We start from the raw sequence: 14,904 nt of genomic DNA on the forward strand, positions 1-14,904 counted from the left end.
CCATTTGTTCATGTCAAGAACCTGGTACAGCCTCCAATGAATTTACACGCCTACTTGCTGTTTGCTTATCTTTTTCCTTCCTTATATCTCCTCCCTGCCATCTCCCAAGCAAGTCTAGAAAGATGCAGTAAACAAAAATCTGAGAGGATATTTGTTGGTATGGGAATGAGCCAGCTACAAAAGACCATTGGGATGAACTCAACCCACACTTGTTACAGATCATATCCAACTTCTTACACCATGCATTCAAGAAAGACCTTTCAATTTCACAACTAATTTGTGTATTATTCTGATATCACAGGTTACCTGGAACATAAATCAAGGCCGAAAGACACTTCAATAGTAGCGTTTCCATGATAGGAGCATGACAAAGATATGGTCAGTGACTAGAAAAACAGGAAACCCACTATCATTTACTGCAACCTGATAACCAACAATAGAGATATAAAAAAATGCCACCTATTATAATTTTCAGTTTTTGTTAAAATTGTATCCACTTTAACATTTAGGCTGGTGTTTGTGTTGATGTTGTACTGTGTGATAATTATCCACTCACATTTACATACATGGCTCAGAAATAGAAGCACTGTACAGGTCTGCATTAGGGATCTCCATTTTTCTATTCACCAACTGTATTTCAGCCTTTAGTCTACTTGACAAACCTTCTACAGAATTCTTTAGATGTAAAATGAATCACTTCTTCAACACAGCTCTGGACCAATAATCAACAAATCTTGTAAGAAAAGAACCCTTGAGTGTAAACTATGGTAATGAAAAAACATGGAGCTCACGCCCTCATCCTCTTCCCATTACAGATTTCTAAAATGACCTCAAATATTGCTATTCATTCACAAGAACCTGTTCTCCAAATGTGAATCGAGTCTAGAGCTATAAATTCACATTGGCACTGTTCTGAAAATGCTCCTTTCCTTTACATTAGTTTGACATATTCTCATACAGAAGTTGTGAAGTAGAGATGTTGGATTGCTCTTATTTATCACAGACTGCTGTGATCCTCAGTAAGAGGAGGCTCTCATCTTTACAAGGCTATCACTGAGACAGCTGAATCAGTACAACACACCACCAAAAAGAGGAATCGACATTCCACAACAAAAGTGCTCATAAAATATTACTCTTGGCTACTAATAGGTCAATATACAATTATCATTTTTGTCTTTTAACCACAAAACAATTACAGTACACGGAATAATCTCATTATGATGAATACGTATTTTGCCTATGCTGAGTATGTTGTTTTACAATGACCACACCTGAATCTGAATACCTGCAATTCAGTTCATTTCCCAAAGTTGAAATGTGAGCATTTAATTGTTAAATCTTAAACTTCTAAATGGAGTCTTTAAGATCTGTCACTGCCATCTTAATCACTTATACCACAGTAACCAAACCCACCGTTACATAAAGGGACACACATATCGTTAACATAAGAAGACTAGACTATTTGCTGGCTGGGGCGAGTATGTAATGTAATTGAGACCTGAATGTCAACACAGAAGATAAATTCACTGCATTAAAACCAATATGCCATGTTACTGTACACCAAATTCAAATTCAGAATTGTATTTAAACATATAACTTCACTACATGTAGTCAGTCTACTGGTTTAAATATGCTACCAGAACATTATGCGATATGACATCATTACTGGCACTGTTTAGAGTTGTAAAGTGGAAAGAGCGGAATGTTTCAGAGAGCCACACTAGAACCCGCCGTCACCCTTCATGACTCAGCAAGCACTCAAGAGAGAAATTTAACTGCCCAAGAGGGAACTCGCCGCGTCCCCTCCCTTCTCCCCCAACCCATGTGACGCATTCCTTCATTTTGAGTTCCCGTCTGAGTTTCCACAGATAAGTTGACACCAGAGCTGGGATTAGAGACTGACTCACAACAATAACAGACCTTCTGATTAAAGATGTAGAGCATGGCTGATACATCAACATGCTGATATTGTCGGTCCGTCAAAATTGGCTCATCACAGATAGATTGCATCAGTGTTTAAGTCTGCTGGTAAACAAAACATTTTGTTAACATTTTCTTAATATATAATTGTGTTTGCTGATAGTTCTGAAACCTTTCATTTTCCTGATTAAAAGTTTTATGACTGTAAATTATCCTGCCTTACTCACATTTCTTTGTCAAAAATAACCAAAGCTGAAAAGTATTTGCCAAAACTGTTAATGCTGTATGTTTATGTAAAAAAAAAAACAACAACAACAACAACAACTACATTATCAGACCTTTGTAACTTTAAGATACAGTATCATATCTGTATTGGCCTCATCAATCTAGCATCAGTTGGGCTCTGGTAATAGGAATCATTGACAGCTCCATCCCAAAACATAACTGCATTAGCACAGAAAATAGAAAAGAAATAGAAAAAGATATTTGAATAGAGGTTGACAGGAAGATGGCGCCGACCTGGTCAGAGTTACAAGCTAACTGTGCAGCTCCAGTCAGAGCAGGTGGGTGAGTGTTGGTCGTCTGGCTCCACTGCTAGTCAATAGGTGGTGCTGGAGGCTCTCTTCTATCGCTCTGCAAACCGAGACAAGAAGATATGAAACCTTTGCAACAGAATGATGAATGATGAATGATGATGCTACGGGAGATCACCCTGAAGACAATTCTGTGACAACAGTTAGTAAACTTATTACATCAGTAAATGTTTATCTGGTTGTATACATCTAGGGTCTGAGTGACTGTTAATGTACAGCTCCAGATCACATTACAGAATAAACATTAGTACTTTAAAGAATTGCTCATCTTCACAAATATTGACTTAAATACTTTCAAACAGAGACACTGCAGAAATTATTTCTGCTTTGCAGCAACGTGACTAGCATAGAAAAAACAATTATTGAAACATACTGGTCTAAATTCAAATCAAAAATACATAATGGCTACAAAATCAAAGTTCACTGACTAAAAGAAAGTCAAACAAACCAAAAAATGTCTGCTGCCTGCATGAATGTAGCAGCATGCCTCTGGTCATGACAACTGGCATTTAAACAGCACAAAGTTTGCACATTTGTTTGATTTTAATAGAGGACAATTTGAATGTGTTACAGTAAAAGCCCATGCCTAAATACTAAAATGAATGATGGCTGAATTCCATTTAGCTGCTCCAGTTTGAGGGTTCTAGTATTGTGCATGCTGGCTCACTGTCACACTTGAATAGACCAGAAGCCATTGTTAATGTTATTAGTAACAGCTGTGGCCATTTCCTCCTATGACAAGTGAAAATGTCTACAGTCAATAAGGGGCTATAAAAGAATAAAATGTGATGACACATCATCAATAACATTAACTAAAATAGACAAATATTTGTGGTAGTGACAGCACATTCAGCACTTATTGATATACGATACATGATAAGAGCAATGTTTTTCGCTTAGCACTTCATGGGGCTGAAACCTCTTATGAGTGGTAATAAAAGATCCATGATCATATATGTTTATGGGCTGAGTATTGCACTACCACAACGCGAGTGAAGTGAATGCTGTGTGCAATGCTTTTGTTTCTCTTTTTAACTGTGACAATACATTTTGGCATATGAATTAATTTTTTCTGCACATTTCTCAAAACTTAAATCTTTGAAAACAAGGCAGTAAATAGCTCTACATGTACAAGAAATCAAACAAGTCTTAATAAGCGTGCAGCAAATAACATTTTTTTCCACAATTTTTATCTTTGTAAATAACCACAAAGGAAAATTGTATCTTATTCAGAACCATGCAAAACTGGTTTTAAGTAAACTAACTTTGTGGTAAATTGTCCCAGTATACAAAGCCAGAGCAGTACTGTACCAATACTTCATATGTTATTGCTATGTAGGTGGGTGTGTGATCAATACTGACATTGTGGGGTCCAGGAGGTTTGCCTGTGGGACGGGGACCCCTGAGACTGGATGGGCGCAGCAGGAACAGGAGCAGAGCCAGCACCATCCATCCAATCAGAACCATGGGCAGCGTCAGGTCACCTCCTCCGCCGACCGGCCCGCTGGGACCTGGCACTGAAAACAAACATATCTTTGTTTTTCACACATATAATCAACACTGACATTTCTGATTTGAGAACATGCTTGGAGTGCACCAATGCATACACATGATATGACACTATAAAAGAAATACAAGGTCTGAAGTAGTCATACATACATTCCTGAGGGCAGTCTGTGTCTGTGCAGTAGGACTGAGATTGCCTGAGCTGAAAGAGGAATTAAAGAAGGAACAAAGTAGATGTAATAAAAGACGAGTGAGAGAAGAGTAGTCATAAATAACATTACTCATTCCTCTGTTGGAAGATGACCAATTTACTCTGGTTACCACTGCCCTCATCTGGAGAGAAGAAAATACAAGTCATCTACAAACACACTGCTGAAATAACTTTATAACATACACCTCAAGAGTTCCCAGTTACATTAACCATACAAATATATGTACCATCAACATCTTACTAGTACCAACAGCACATATTCACATGTGGATGATGCAAAGCAACCACCAGAGCTCTCGCTGCCTCCTAAAAGATACTGTGTAGCTCTCAACAGCAATGCTGTGCAAATTCTTGACAACACCCTTTCCTACTACAAGCAAATCAGCCCCAGGGTGGCTTCGAGCTATGAGCCAACTGCAGCTCACCATGCAAGTTACACAAGTTGTATATACAAGTTGTGTTCCTGCTTTCATGTACCTTCTCTCAATAATTTTCACCACATCTTTCACAAAACAAGTTCCATTAAGAAGAGCCAAAGAATATTTAACAAGTACCAAGTGCGCAGTGCAACAGAGGGAGACGTCTTTGCATGGCTGCACTGATAGGATCTCAAGACTAACACTGAGCAGGAACCAGGATATGTTGGCTCAGTGTTCGTAGTCAGCTGTTCATTTACTTCTCTTCATACTTTCGCTTACTTGCTAGTTGTTTCTAACATTAATCTCTTTACTTCCTGTGTTCAACCTCGGGAGATAATTTTACTTTGTGCTGCTATATACTTGTAATACTTTGACCTTTACCTGCACCTCAACTGTTTTATAATCAAGTCTGCCACTTAGGATTTCAAGTGACAGTGAAAGCCCTTTGGTTCCATGACTTACCAGGTTGATGAGGCGCCTCATCGCATACTCATGGGTGCAAATGCACTCACACGGGTCAAAGCCTCCCTCTGCCATTCCTCACCACACAGTGTTCGCCTTGGAAAAAGACAAAAGGACTGTATGCAACTAGGACATACATGGACAAAAGAGAGAAACCTAATGCTGCCTCTTGCCAGTGGTGTGCTGCATTGTTGTTTCACAGGCACACACGGATGAAAGGGAGGAGACTACCCAGTTAAGGACAGTCATCTAACTTAACAAGTTTGTTATGAATGAGGGCTGTAACAATTCTCTATTTATGTTTGCATTTTGGCAGGACATGCAAAATAAATCATCTAAATGAAAACTAACTGATAAGCGTTCAGCTTTGTCTTAATGGAAATAATCTTGATCTTTAACTCAAATTAGGCATTTCTGAACGACATGGAATATTTACTATGAGTTAATTCTGGTGCTGTACATGTATTTTTAACGTGTTAAATCTGAGCTGGTCTGACTTTATGGTGAACCTGTCTTCAATATAGCACTAGATATGAGTCCCATTAGAAGATAAGAGACAGCCAAAGAATTGATGCATAAACACAGAAAATTAGCTGATTGGTTGACATCATCACAGGAAGCTAATGCAAGCTCAACATAGAGTGAAAGCAAGCAATTATTGCTCTGAGAGTAAAGATAGTATTGCAGAATATTTCAGCAAAAACGTATTAACAAATGACTTGGCATGGTACGATCAAATTCACAGATGTCTGCACGGGCGTCCTTCTTTGACATTAACATATAACTTAACACACAAACCTTCAACACATCTCTCATACGAAATCCATAAACTTATTTTTCTTTAAAGAATAGTGACCAAGATATGCACAGAGTAGTACATTTTCCGGTCGAAAAACAAACTGTTACTAATAAAAAAGATGTTTTTTGGAATGTCTTGGGACCTTATGTTGCCGTTTGGCATGTTATGTTGACTGTCACTGTTACAACACAAACTGGTCCATTTACTTGTATAGCTCCGGTCTATACTACAATAAAGTAAAAGTCAACCATATTTTAACCGACTTGTGAGGCTACCGATGTCTTCAGTATATATATGTGAGAATTTGCACATTAAAGTAACGACTACTCTGCTTGACCGCAAAATAGTAAAATATAAACTGCAGGAAAAAATTGACTGCCATTATATTTCAAATCAACACTGACATGTACAAACTCACTTGTACATGTACACGTTATATTTTCCAAGGGTGGCTGCCTGCATATTTTTGAAGTGACGAACAAAACGAAGTGGCCATCTCATTTCGGCCCTGCTGAAAGCCATTGAAGGGCAGCTATCAACACTTCCAATTAACCAACCGTGGAGTTTTGCATTCACATAAAATTGCTCTCGAACTAATTAATCTACGTTGACGCAGACTAGCTTCTTGCTAATCTAGTCAGCCAACGGAGAGAAAACTCACGTCGTTGTCTTTTTTCGACTGTTCATGATGAACGCATGATTGGACACAGATGTGACAGCAAAAGGCATCGAAACACGACTTACTTCGAGCTTTGTGAATGTTGAGGAAAGGTTAGATGTTAGTAAATGGCCTGGGCTGCACTGCTGTTGTCCACTGGAACCGTTAGTCTGCGAACATGTCAACCCACCGTCTGTGTTTTGTTTGATGCACGTGAGCCAACCAGCTATTCTTCACGACTGACATCCGGGAACTCAGGGGGAAGGTGTGTGGGGTAAAGGCGCACGGGTCGCATTAAACGTCTCTCATTGGTGCAAATGTTTGATGGGCGGGCCCTTTAAGCCAATCACTATAAGAAACGATTATAGCGTCTGGATTGTAAACAAACAGTCCAGCTGCCTATCATTACACAGAGGCAGATGGACAAATTCTAACATCTGTACAGTTGTATAACCAAATACACAGTGGTGGAAGCACATTTACTCAAATACTGTACTTAAAAAAGTACAAAATCTGAAAATGTACTTCCATGGTATTTCAATTTTTTCAACTATCTTCATCTACTACAAACCATTGCAGATAAATATTGTACTTTCACACTACAAATATCTGACAACAAACCTAGCTAACTGCAAGTCAGTCAGATTTTTTTTATCACATGGAATAACATCTAATTAAAATCTTAAGTAAAAGTAGTAATACCATACGACTGAAATGTCTGTGAATTAGAGCAATAAAGTAGTATTAAATGCTGCAAAAGCAAATAAAATACTCAAGTAAAACACAAGTACCTCAAAATATATTCCAGTACAGTACTTAGTTACAATCCACTACAGAAATTGGTTAATTTATTTCACCTCTGAAGAAGCAACTTAAAGCCAGATGATGTCTCAACCATGACAGAAGTTAAAATGTCATTCTTGAAATGTTCAAGTTAAACAGACGTCCCACACATGAAGTATGTGCACTGTAAATAGTTGAAGTATCAGTAGGTATGTAAGGAGTGACAGCTAAAGAAACCGTTGGACCTGGCAGCTTTATTCACGTACGTTTGTATTTTGTTCCTTAATAATAATGATAATAATTACATTAAACATTACCTAATATCCCAACAACACATCACAGTCAGATGTAAAATCCTGTTGGTGACTGAAGGTGCTAGTCACCAGTGCGAGAGATCAGATGTGTTCAGCACATGATGGGAAATGTCCTGAAGGCAAGTTTCAAAAGAGCATAGAGCAAACCTCAGTACCAGAGCTCATTAATGAAACTTCCAGTGCGTGCTCCATTTAACTGCGCTGTGTGTGTGCGTGTGTGTGTATGTTCTGGACCGAGCGACGCTGGCTGGCAGGCAGTCGACGGTGACGGCGAGCTGCCTCTGTGGTGAAAAGCAGCGGTGGACGGTGAAAGTGAAACGACGGCTTCGTGACTGTAAAAGGCACCGCGCGGGCAGTCCTCACACAGACGGACACCAGAGGGAGAGAGGCCCCGGGTCTTGCTTCGAGGCAGCAGCACTTGAGCACACGCAGCCATGGCTAACATCGCGGTCCAAAGGATCAAGCGGGAGTTCAAAGAAGTTCTCAAAAGCGAAGAGGTGCGGTAATGTTATTAGCTATTTTTTTTTTACTTCGATTCAGCTCTTTTTTTGTCTGTTATAACTCAGTTCTGATGTTAAGTGTCTGTAGCCGCTATGACAGAGACCCCAAAATTACCTCCGCTATCGTCAGGTCCCACTCCTGTGTTGCTGCAGGTCAGGCCTAAACAGGAGAACTTTAGCTAGCTTTAGCTTGAGATCAATGTCTGGTCCAACCTCTCCTGTTATGTCAGGTGGGTGTGATCAGGAAACACCGGGGACTCAGCTTTGTCAGCTGACAGGCCCTCTGTTTTTAACAAACAATACCGCATACCTTTGGGTAATTACCCAACTAAAATAAGCCTACCTTATACGAGCTGTAGCACACGCCCCATGTAACGTACCGTAGCTGTTTACTAACGTAAAGTAGTTACCGACAGTTCGGGTTTTCAGCTTTTAGCTCGCTAACGTTATTTTGACATCTCATCCACAGTTAGCATTAGCCAGTGTTGTTGTGCTACAACGTCCACTAACTGAACAAATGAATAAGACCTGGATCAGCTGTTGGCTTCAATAAAGAAGGGTTGCAGTCATTTAAAGTGTGTGTTTTGTCATCCTACTACCTGTGAAGTCTTGCAATTGTGGGTTTGTAGTTAACTTTTGCTAGCTTGCCTCTACTAGCAAGCTACCTATGTGGCTAACGTATTTAGATGTCCCTGCGTCCTGGAGAACTCTATAACAAACCAACTTCTTGTTTCAAAAAAGAGAAAGCGATAGTTGCAGTGCCTTTCCTTTGACACCCACCATTTCTTTGCGTATACGTTTGCCTGTAAATGAGTGTGGTTTCATGCTTGACAGAGACTGAGAGCTGTCTATAAAATAGGGTAATTCATTGTGTTCCTCTCATTTGTCCCAACCCACAGACAAGTAAAAACCAGATAAAAGTAGATTTGGTGGATGAGAACTTTACAGAACTGAGGGGGGAGATAGCAGGTCCTCCAGATACACCCTATGAAGGTACTGTCACTCACCTGCATTATAACAAGATGTTTCCTCCAAGACTTGCTAATGATTTGTCCTGCCAAAACATTTTACTGAGTTTTGTTTTTTTCTTGCTTTCCAAGGTGGCAGATATCAGCTTGAAATAAAAATCCCAGAAACCTATCCTTTTAACCCGCCAAAGGTATGTGTTTCACTATCTCCCAGCTGGTACTGGCTGAGTGAGTTCTTGATTGCATTTTCATGCACAATATAATTGTGGTTAGCATCATGGCTTTGGAGTTGACATCATGTTCTGGTTTTCTTCATGTGGCTATGCAGAAGCTGAATATGCTATCTGACCTACTTTAATAGAAAGCAGGCTTCTCAACACCTTTCTCAGGTTTCTGATCACTGTCTTTTCATGTGCACAGATGTGCACTCAACTCTACTTACGTGGTATTTAGTCAGTAAAAGAGAATTATTGCGATATATGATGCAATGATGTTACAATCTGCATGCTAAAATGAAAGAGAGCCTGATAGTGCTTAAAAACTCCACAGAGGTTCTGAGACGAGGAGTCAAAGAAACGCCAGCACACTGACGATCAGAACCTGGATACTGCCGGGCTCATATGTACAGGAAGCTGAAACTTGATGTCTCATGTGAACATTATATCTCAAATGTAGAGGTGATGGCCAGTAACTTTTGGTTGCAATATTGATAGATGTGTTGATACAATAAAGCTTCTTAAAAATCTGTGGATAAAGTAACCAGAGAGGAATAGCTGGTTGTTCCAGATCCAATATTGGCATTATGCAATTGTTGAAGCGACAGCTATGATGCCATGAACACTATGACAAAATCTTTGACGGTACACACATTTGTATCCTATTGCGATGTTCTCATCATACTGCCTAACCCTACTCAATGAGGATGTGCATCTCCATCACTGAGGCCGATGCGATACACACCTTGATGCTTTGCTAACAATCTAATACATTAAAGATACATATGAAGCAACTACCAATGCAATGCGAGTCACCACTATTGCAATGCAGCGCGATTTGAAAGAAAGTGATTCAACACAATGAAATTCAACGCAGTACGATGCGCTTCCATACAATGCAAAATAATATGATGCTTTGCAATTCAATATGGTACAAAGATTACTTCTTTGGTTCTCTTCTGAGCAAACCATTAAGTCACCAAAAAAAGTTACATTTTTTCCGTTTTTCTCTAGTACTACAGCTGAGTAAGCATCTCATTTATGCTCTTTAAACTTTCTGTTTCTTTCTGACCTCTAAAAACACACTCGACCCTTTAACAAACAGGACTTTTCATAAGTCCTTTGTAGTGCAAAAAACAAAAGATAAAACAAACCCGGGCCTCAGTCTTGCCTTAAAAGAGTCCTTCATTACAAACAGGTCTTTCATAACTACTTTGAGATGTAAAAAGATAAACTGTCACATGCTGCTGGAAACACCAGTCTCACTGTCATAGTTTCAAGTTGTCCATGTTCGAAGTGTCTTCCCAAGTCTTGCCATACGATTTGTAGGAATTTGGTGGAATGTGTTCTGCTTCCTCCTGCATGTCAATCTTTACTGTGACTTGCCTTGACATGCCTGGGCCTCGACCAATGACAGCAGTGGAGATGAGAGAGCGTGCTTGAGAAACAATTTTAGATAGGAGATATCAATCTAAATCTAATATTGTTGGTCATAAATTATTGGTCACATTTCCAAATGATAAAAGCACAGGGCCTCTACTAATTATATATATATCAGATTGTACAGATGCAAAGATTTTAGAAACAGTGCCTCACAAGTTCAGCCTAAATTGTATCTGGTGCATATTTTTTTAATCTGGGCAATCACGTCATGACAAAACAAGGATACGACTCAAAACCAGCATAGCAGTGCATGTAAACGTACCCACTGTAACCCACACTCTGCTGTCTTTTCTCTGCAATACCATTTTTTTTATCCAGATAACCTCTCACACCTGTCTTTTTTAGGTGCGTTTCATCACTAAGATCTGGCACCCTAATATCAGTTCTGTGACAGGAGCAATATGTCTGGACATTTTAAAAGACCAGTGGTGAGTGAGACGAATCTGAACCCTGTGACCCACTGTACTCACTGTTCCAGTGTGTCTCAAACACCATCACTCCACTTATCTGCTCCAACTCTTAATCTGCCTCACCCAGGGCAGCTGCTATGACCCTGCGGACGGTGCTGTTGTCTCTACAGGCTCTCCTCGCTGCAGCAGAACCAGATGATCCACAGGATGCAGTAGTAGCAAACCAGGTGAGAAAGATGATGTCATATTTATTCATAATCATCTGTAGACCATCGTAGGCATCTAAAGACACAGTCTGTGTCTCTGTCCACCATCGCTGTTTGCTGTTTTTTTTTTTTTAACCATACTTACAGAGCTTTCTCTCTGCATCCTCAGTATAAGCAGAACCCAGACATGTTCAAACAGACTGCAAGGCTGTGGTCTCACGTCTATGCAGACGCTCCTGTCTCCAGTCCCGACTACACACGCAAAATAGAGAAACTCTGTGCCATGGGCTTCGATAAGGTCAGAACCACTTTCTGTTTTCTATGTTTGTACAGTATATTGAACATGCATGGCGGCGGTGGGGGCGTTTGCTCAATAGTAAAGGTGAAACGGCTGGTCGATGAGTGGATTACTCGATCAACAGAGAATTAATCATTTGAGTAAATTTTCAGCGATAGTGACATATATTTTCTGATTCCAGCCTCTCAAGTGTAAATATTTTCAGTTTTTTGTCAGTCTTTTGTGACAGTAAACTGAATATCTTCAAGTTTTGGACTGTTAGTGAGATGAAGACGTCAGCCTGGACTCAGGCAACTTACAGGTTTTATTCATGTGATATCACAAATGATGCACGGACTACAATAACCGTTACTTCCATTTCCCCCTCGCGTACAGAATGCAGTAATAGCGGCCTTGTCTTCAAAATCCTGGGATGTGGAAACGGCGACAGAGCTGCTCCTCAGCAACTGAAACCCAGCAAAGTGTGAGGATCCCAAACTCCCTTCATCAAAGCATCAGCTCCACCCCGGCACCATTCCACCATTGCCTTTTGTTACGCAGACAGCACACCATTCACCACAGCAGTCTGAGCCTTCTTTTAGAACAAGTTTGTTCGCTACAAGGTCAACACCAGTAGCACCACAATCGCCAATATGCACACCACCCTGTTGCCTGTCTGCGTCTGTTCATTATGCTGAGTCTCTTCTGCCACTATCTCAAAATGTTCATCCTTGTATTAAGCCACCAAAAACATTCAGTCATGCATCTTGTCTTCCATGCCCTTTAGTCATATTGGCTCTAAAACTTTTTTTTTTTTCACAAATTTGTGTTCCTTAATATTGCAAAGAATGGAATAACTGCCATTGTCTGGATTTTCCAGGGTAAAATGTAAAGGAAATCCTGCAGACTGCTCTCACAGTACATCAGCATCTACTCCTTGCAGCAACCAGTTGATCCTTGTGTCAGATTATTCTCTTATGTGGAGCATTAATGCTATAAAGGTCTAGCTGGACTAAATCAACTTGACCGGATAGTGTTCTGCAGGAGCAGTGTGATGGATTTTTCCTGAACAGTTTATCATAGATGCTTCAATCATCTGCAGAGGTTTGGATGTACACATTTTTTTCTCTGTACAATTCGAAAAGATCACTCAGAAGTCCTCAAACATCTGCACACGTGCACAGAAGGAAAAACAGTTATCTGTAAATAGATGCGTGTAAATTTGAAAATACAATGGGGATATACTTTTTTTCTTACATGGCATTGTAAAACAAATTATTTTAAATATAAACTATGCCTAGTTTACAATTATATGGAGAGATACCTTTTTATGCTATTGTGATCCACGAGAAATCCCTCTGAATGTCCTGTTGTTTTTTTTTTTGTTTTTTTTTCCTTTTGCCACTTTGGCCCTAATGGCAGAGGAGGTGACAGCCAGCTCAGGCCCCTGAAGGTCATTACATGCCACCTTTTCTGCTGCCCCACAGTCCAACCCTGTGTCTTTTGATGTCCTTGCATGTTTTGTGCTGCCTTTATTTTATTTGGCCAAATGATGTGGTGATGGGGTGTCTGTTCGATTTAACATCCCTTCAGACTTGTGGAACTCGCGAGACTCTTTCTAAGCTGCGGAAAGAGACACGGAGAACCTCTGCTCGGCAAGCTACTCAAGCACGCCCACTTTGGCTTCATATCTGTAGGGAACCAAAGCCTTTTCTGTTGATTTGACGAGTATTGCTGGAAAATGTTCTCCTCCGCTCTGAACAGATTCGTCTGGCGCTGACAGGAGACACGCCTCAAGGAAGAAACGTGTGATTCTCAATGTCGTGTAGGATTTGAGTTTGCAATGCTGTGGTTTTGTTTTGAACTCATTTCAGAGCAGTCGGTCTCAACCACAGGCACTGTTTTCAGCTGCAGGTTAAGGATCCGCTCACCCTCTCAGTCCTGATGTTGATCATTAAGAGGGGGGAGCGATATAGCTAATCACTGATCCAATCCAGCAGTACGTAATCGTAACTTTGGCCATAGAGGTATGTAAGTGACGTCCTATATTCTGCTTTACCACACAGCCAAATAAAATACTCATTGAGGTTGTCTTTGAATGATGTTCTTATGAGTAGTAAAAGAGGCTGGAACTCCTCTGTTATCTTATGAAGCAGATAGTAGGCTTACACAGTGTTTTCACACATTTTTTGAGGTCCATGGACTGTAAAGAAATGCTTAGCATAAAGAGAAGTGGGGTGTTGATGAATCCTCACACATGGCCTTTGTGTGTGTGTTTTTTTTAAAGAAACCATCTTCCTTTTGCTTGCCCTCCAGCTCAGTCCCTACCAGCACAGTGGCATATTACAACAGTACATGGAGTTATCGTGCACCCTCTCCACTGACGGTGAACAGTGTCCAGTCAGAGCCAAAAAAAATAAGAGTTCATAGTCGGGGGTAGGATGATGCACACACCATCTCCTATACTTGTAAATAGCCAGGTTCTTTATAAAGAGCCATCTCATCACTAGTGTGCACCATTGATGGCTGGATCTATATTTTGTAAGAAAAAGAAAGGACAAAAAAAGGAAAAGAGGCCCCCACTCCTCCCCAGTGTTCTCACTATGTACAATATTGCACGATGACGAAGCATTAAAAAAAAAGGGGTTGTTGCATCTCAGTTTCTCCATTTGGATTGAGACTTATTTTCCTCTTTTGTTTCCTTGGAAGCAAGCATCAGCAGTATAAAAAGCATGGTTATTTATTGTGACAGTGTCATGTTTCTTTGATTAAAAAAAAAGTGGAAACTCATGTTTGATGTGTCTCTTGGTTTTTGAAAACTGCACAAACACGGTGATCAAGACAAATGCACTGCACGGTAACATCTAAAAGCATTTATTTTCTGGAAAAAAATTAAATATGATCATGAGAATAGGCATACTTTAACTACATCGAAAAAATAACTCGACACAACCTGCAAGGTCTCCATTCACTCAATGCTTAAGAGCAGGCTGTACCCAACAAAATAACTGACAAAAGTACAAAAAATATATAATTGTAAAAGGTGAACAAAAACCTGAACACATATTTGTATAGTAATATATCATTTATGCATTCCGAAGTGAAGTACTGTTTCATACCTCAGCAGTAAAAAAACAAAAAAGTAGTTGAAACTCAGCTCAATTTTCAGAGCCCCTGACCAGTCTAGAGGATGAGGCAGCAACAGAGCTCAGTCCAGAAC

The 14,904-nt window shown here is 40.0% G+C and overlaps 2 protein-coding genes across 5 annotated transcripts; one reads left to right on the forward strand and one right to left on the reverse strand.

Annotated features, from left to right (window-relative positions):
* Positions 1 to 2,252: 2,252 nt before the first annotated feature.
* Positions 2,253 to 8,812, reverse strand: smim14 (small integral membrane protein 14). 4 transcript variants are annotated; one of them, XM_041933724.1, is made up of 5 exons: positions 8,765 to 8,812; positions 5,112 to 5,207; positions 4,173 to 4,221; positions 3,876 to 4,030; positions 2,253 to 2,553 (listed from the first exon to the last, which is right to left on the reverse strand). In XM_041933724.1, exons 2-5 carry the CDS (start codon positions 5,184 to 5,186, stop codon positions 2,515 to 2,517), a joined length of 318 nt encoding a protein of 105 aa, XP_041789658.1. In that variant the 5' UTR covers positions 5,187 to 5,207; positions 8,765 to 8,812; the 3' UTR covers positions 2,253 to 2,514. The 4 variants fall into 4 exon arrangements, with proteins under 4 accessions (XP_041789658.1, XP_041789657.1, XP_041789655.1 ...); XM_041933723.1 differs by lacking the exon at positions 8,765 to 8,812 and adding an exon at positions 8,281 to 8,338; XM_041933720.1 differs by lacking the exon at positions 8,765 to 8,812 and adding an exon at positions 6,655 to 6,810 and having other exon boundaries at positions 2,260 to 2,553.
* ube2kb (ubiquitin-conjugating enzyme E2Kb (UBC1 homolog, yeast)) lies at positions 7,728 to 14,468 on the forward strand. Its single transcript, XM_041933719.1, has 7 exons — positions 7,728 to 8,162; positions 9,065 to 9,158; positions 9,266 to 9,324; positions 11,137 to 11,219; positions 11,329 to 11,428; positions 11,577 to 11,705; positions 12,081 to 14,468. Exons 1-7 carry the CDS (start codon positions 8,100 to 8,102, stop codon positions 12,153 to 12,155), a joined length of 603 nt encoding a protein of 200 aa, XP_041789653.1. The 5' UTR covers positions 7,728 to 8,099; the 3' UTR covers positions 12,156 to 14,468.
* The last annotated feature ends 436 nt before the right edge of the window (positions 14,469 to 14,904 follow it).

Source organism: Chelmon rostratus, chromosome 3 (assembly GCF_017976325.1).
Source record: "Chelmon rostratus isolate fCheRos1 chromosome 3, fCheRos1.pri, whole genome shotgun sequence".
NCBI lineage: Eukaryota > Metazoa > Chordata > Actinopteri > Chaetodontiformes > Chaetodontidae > Chelmon > Chelmon rostratus.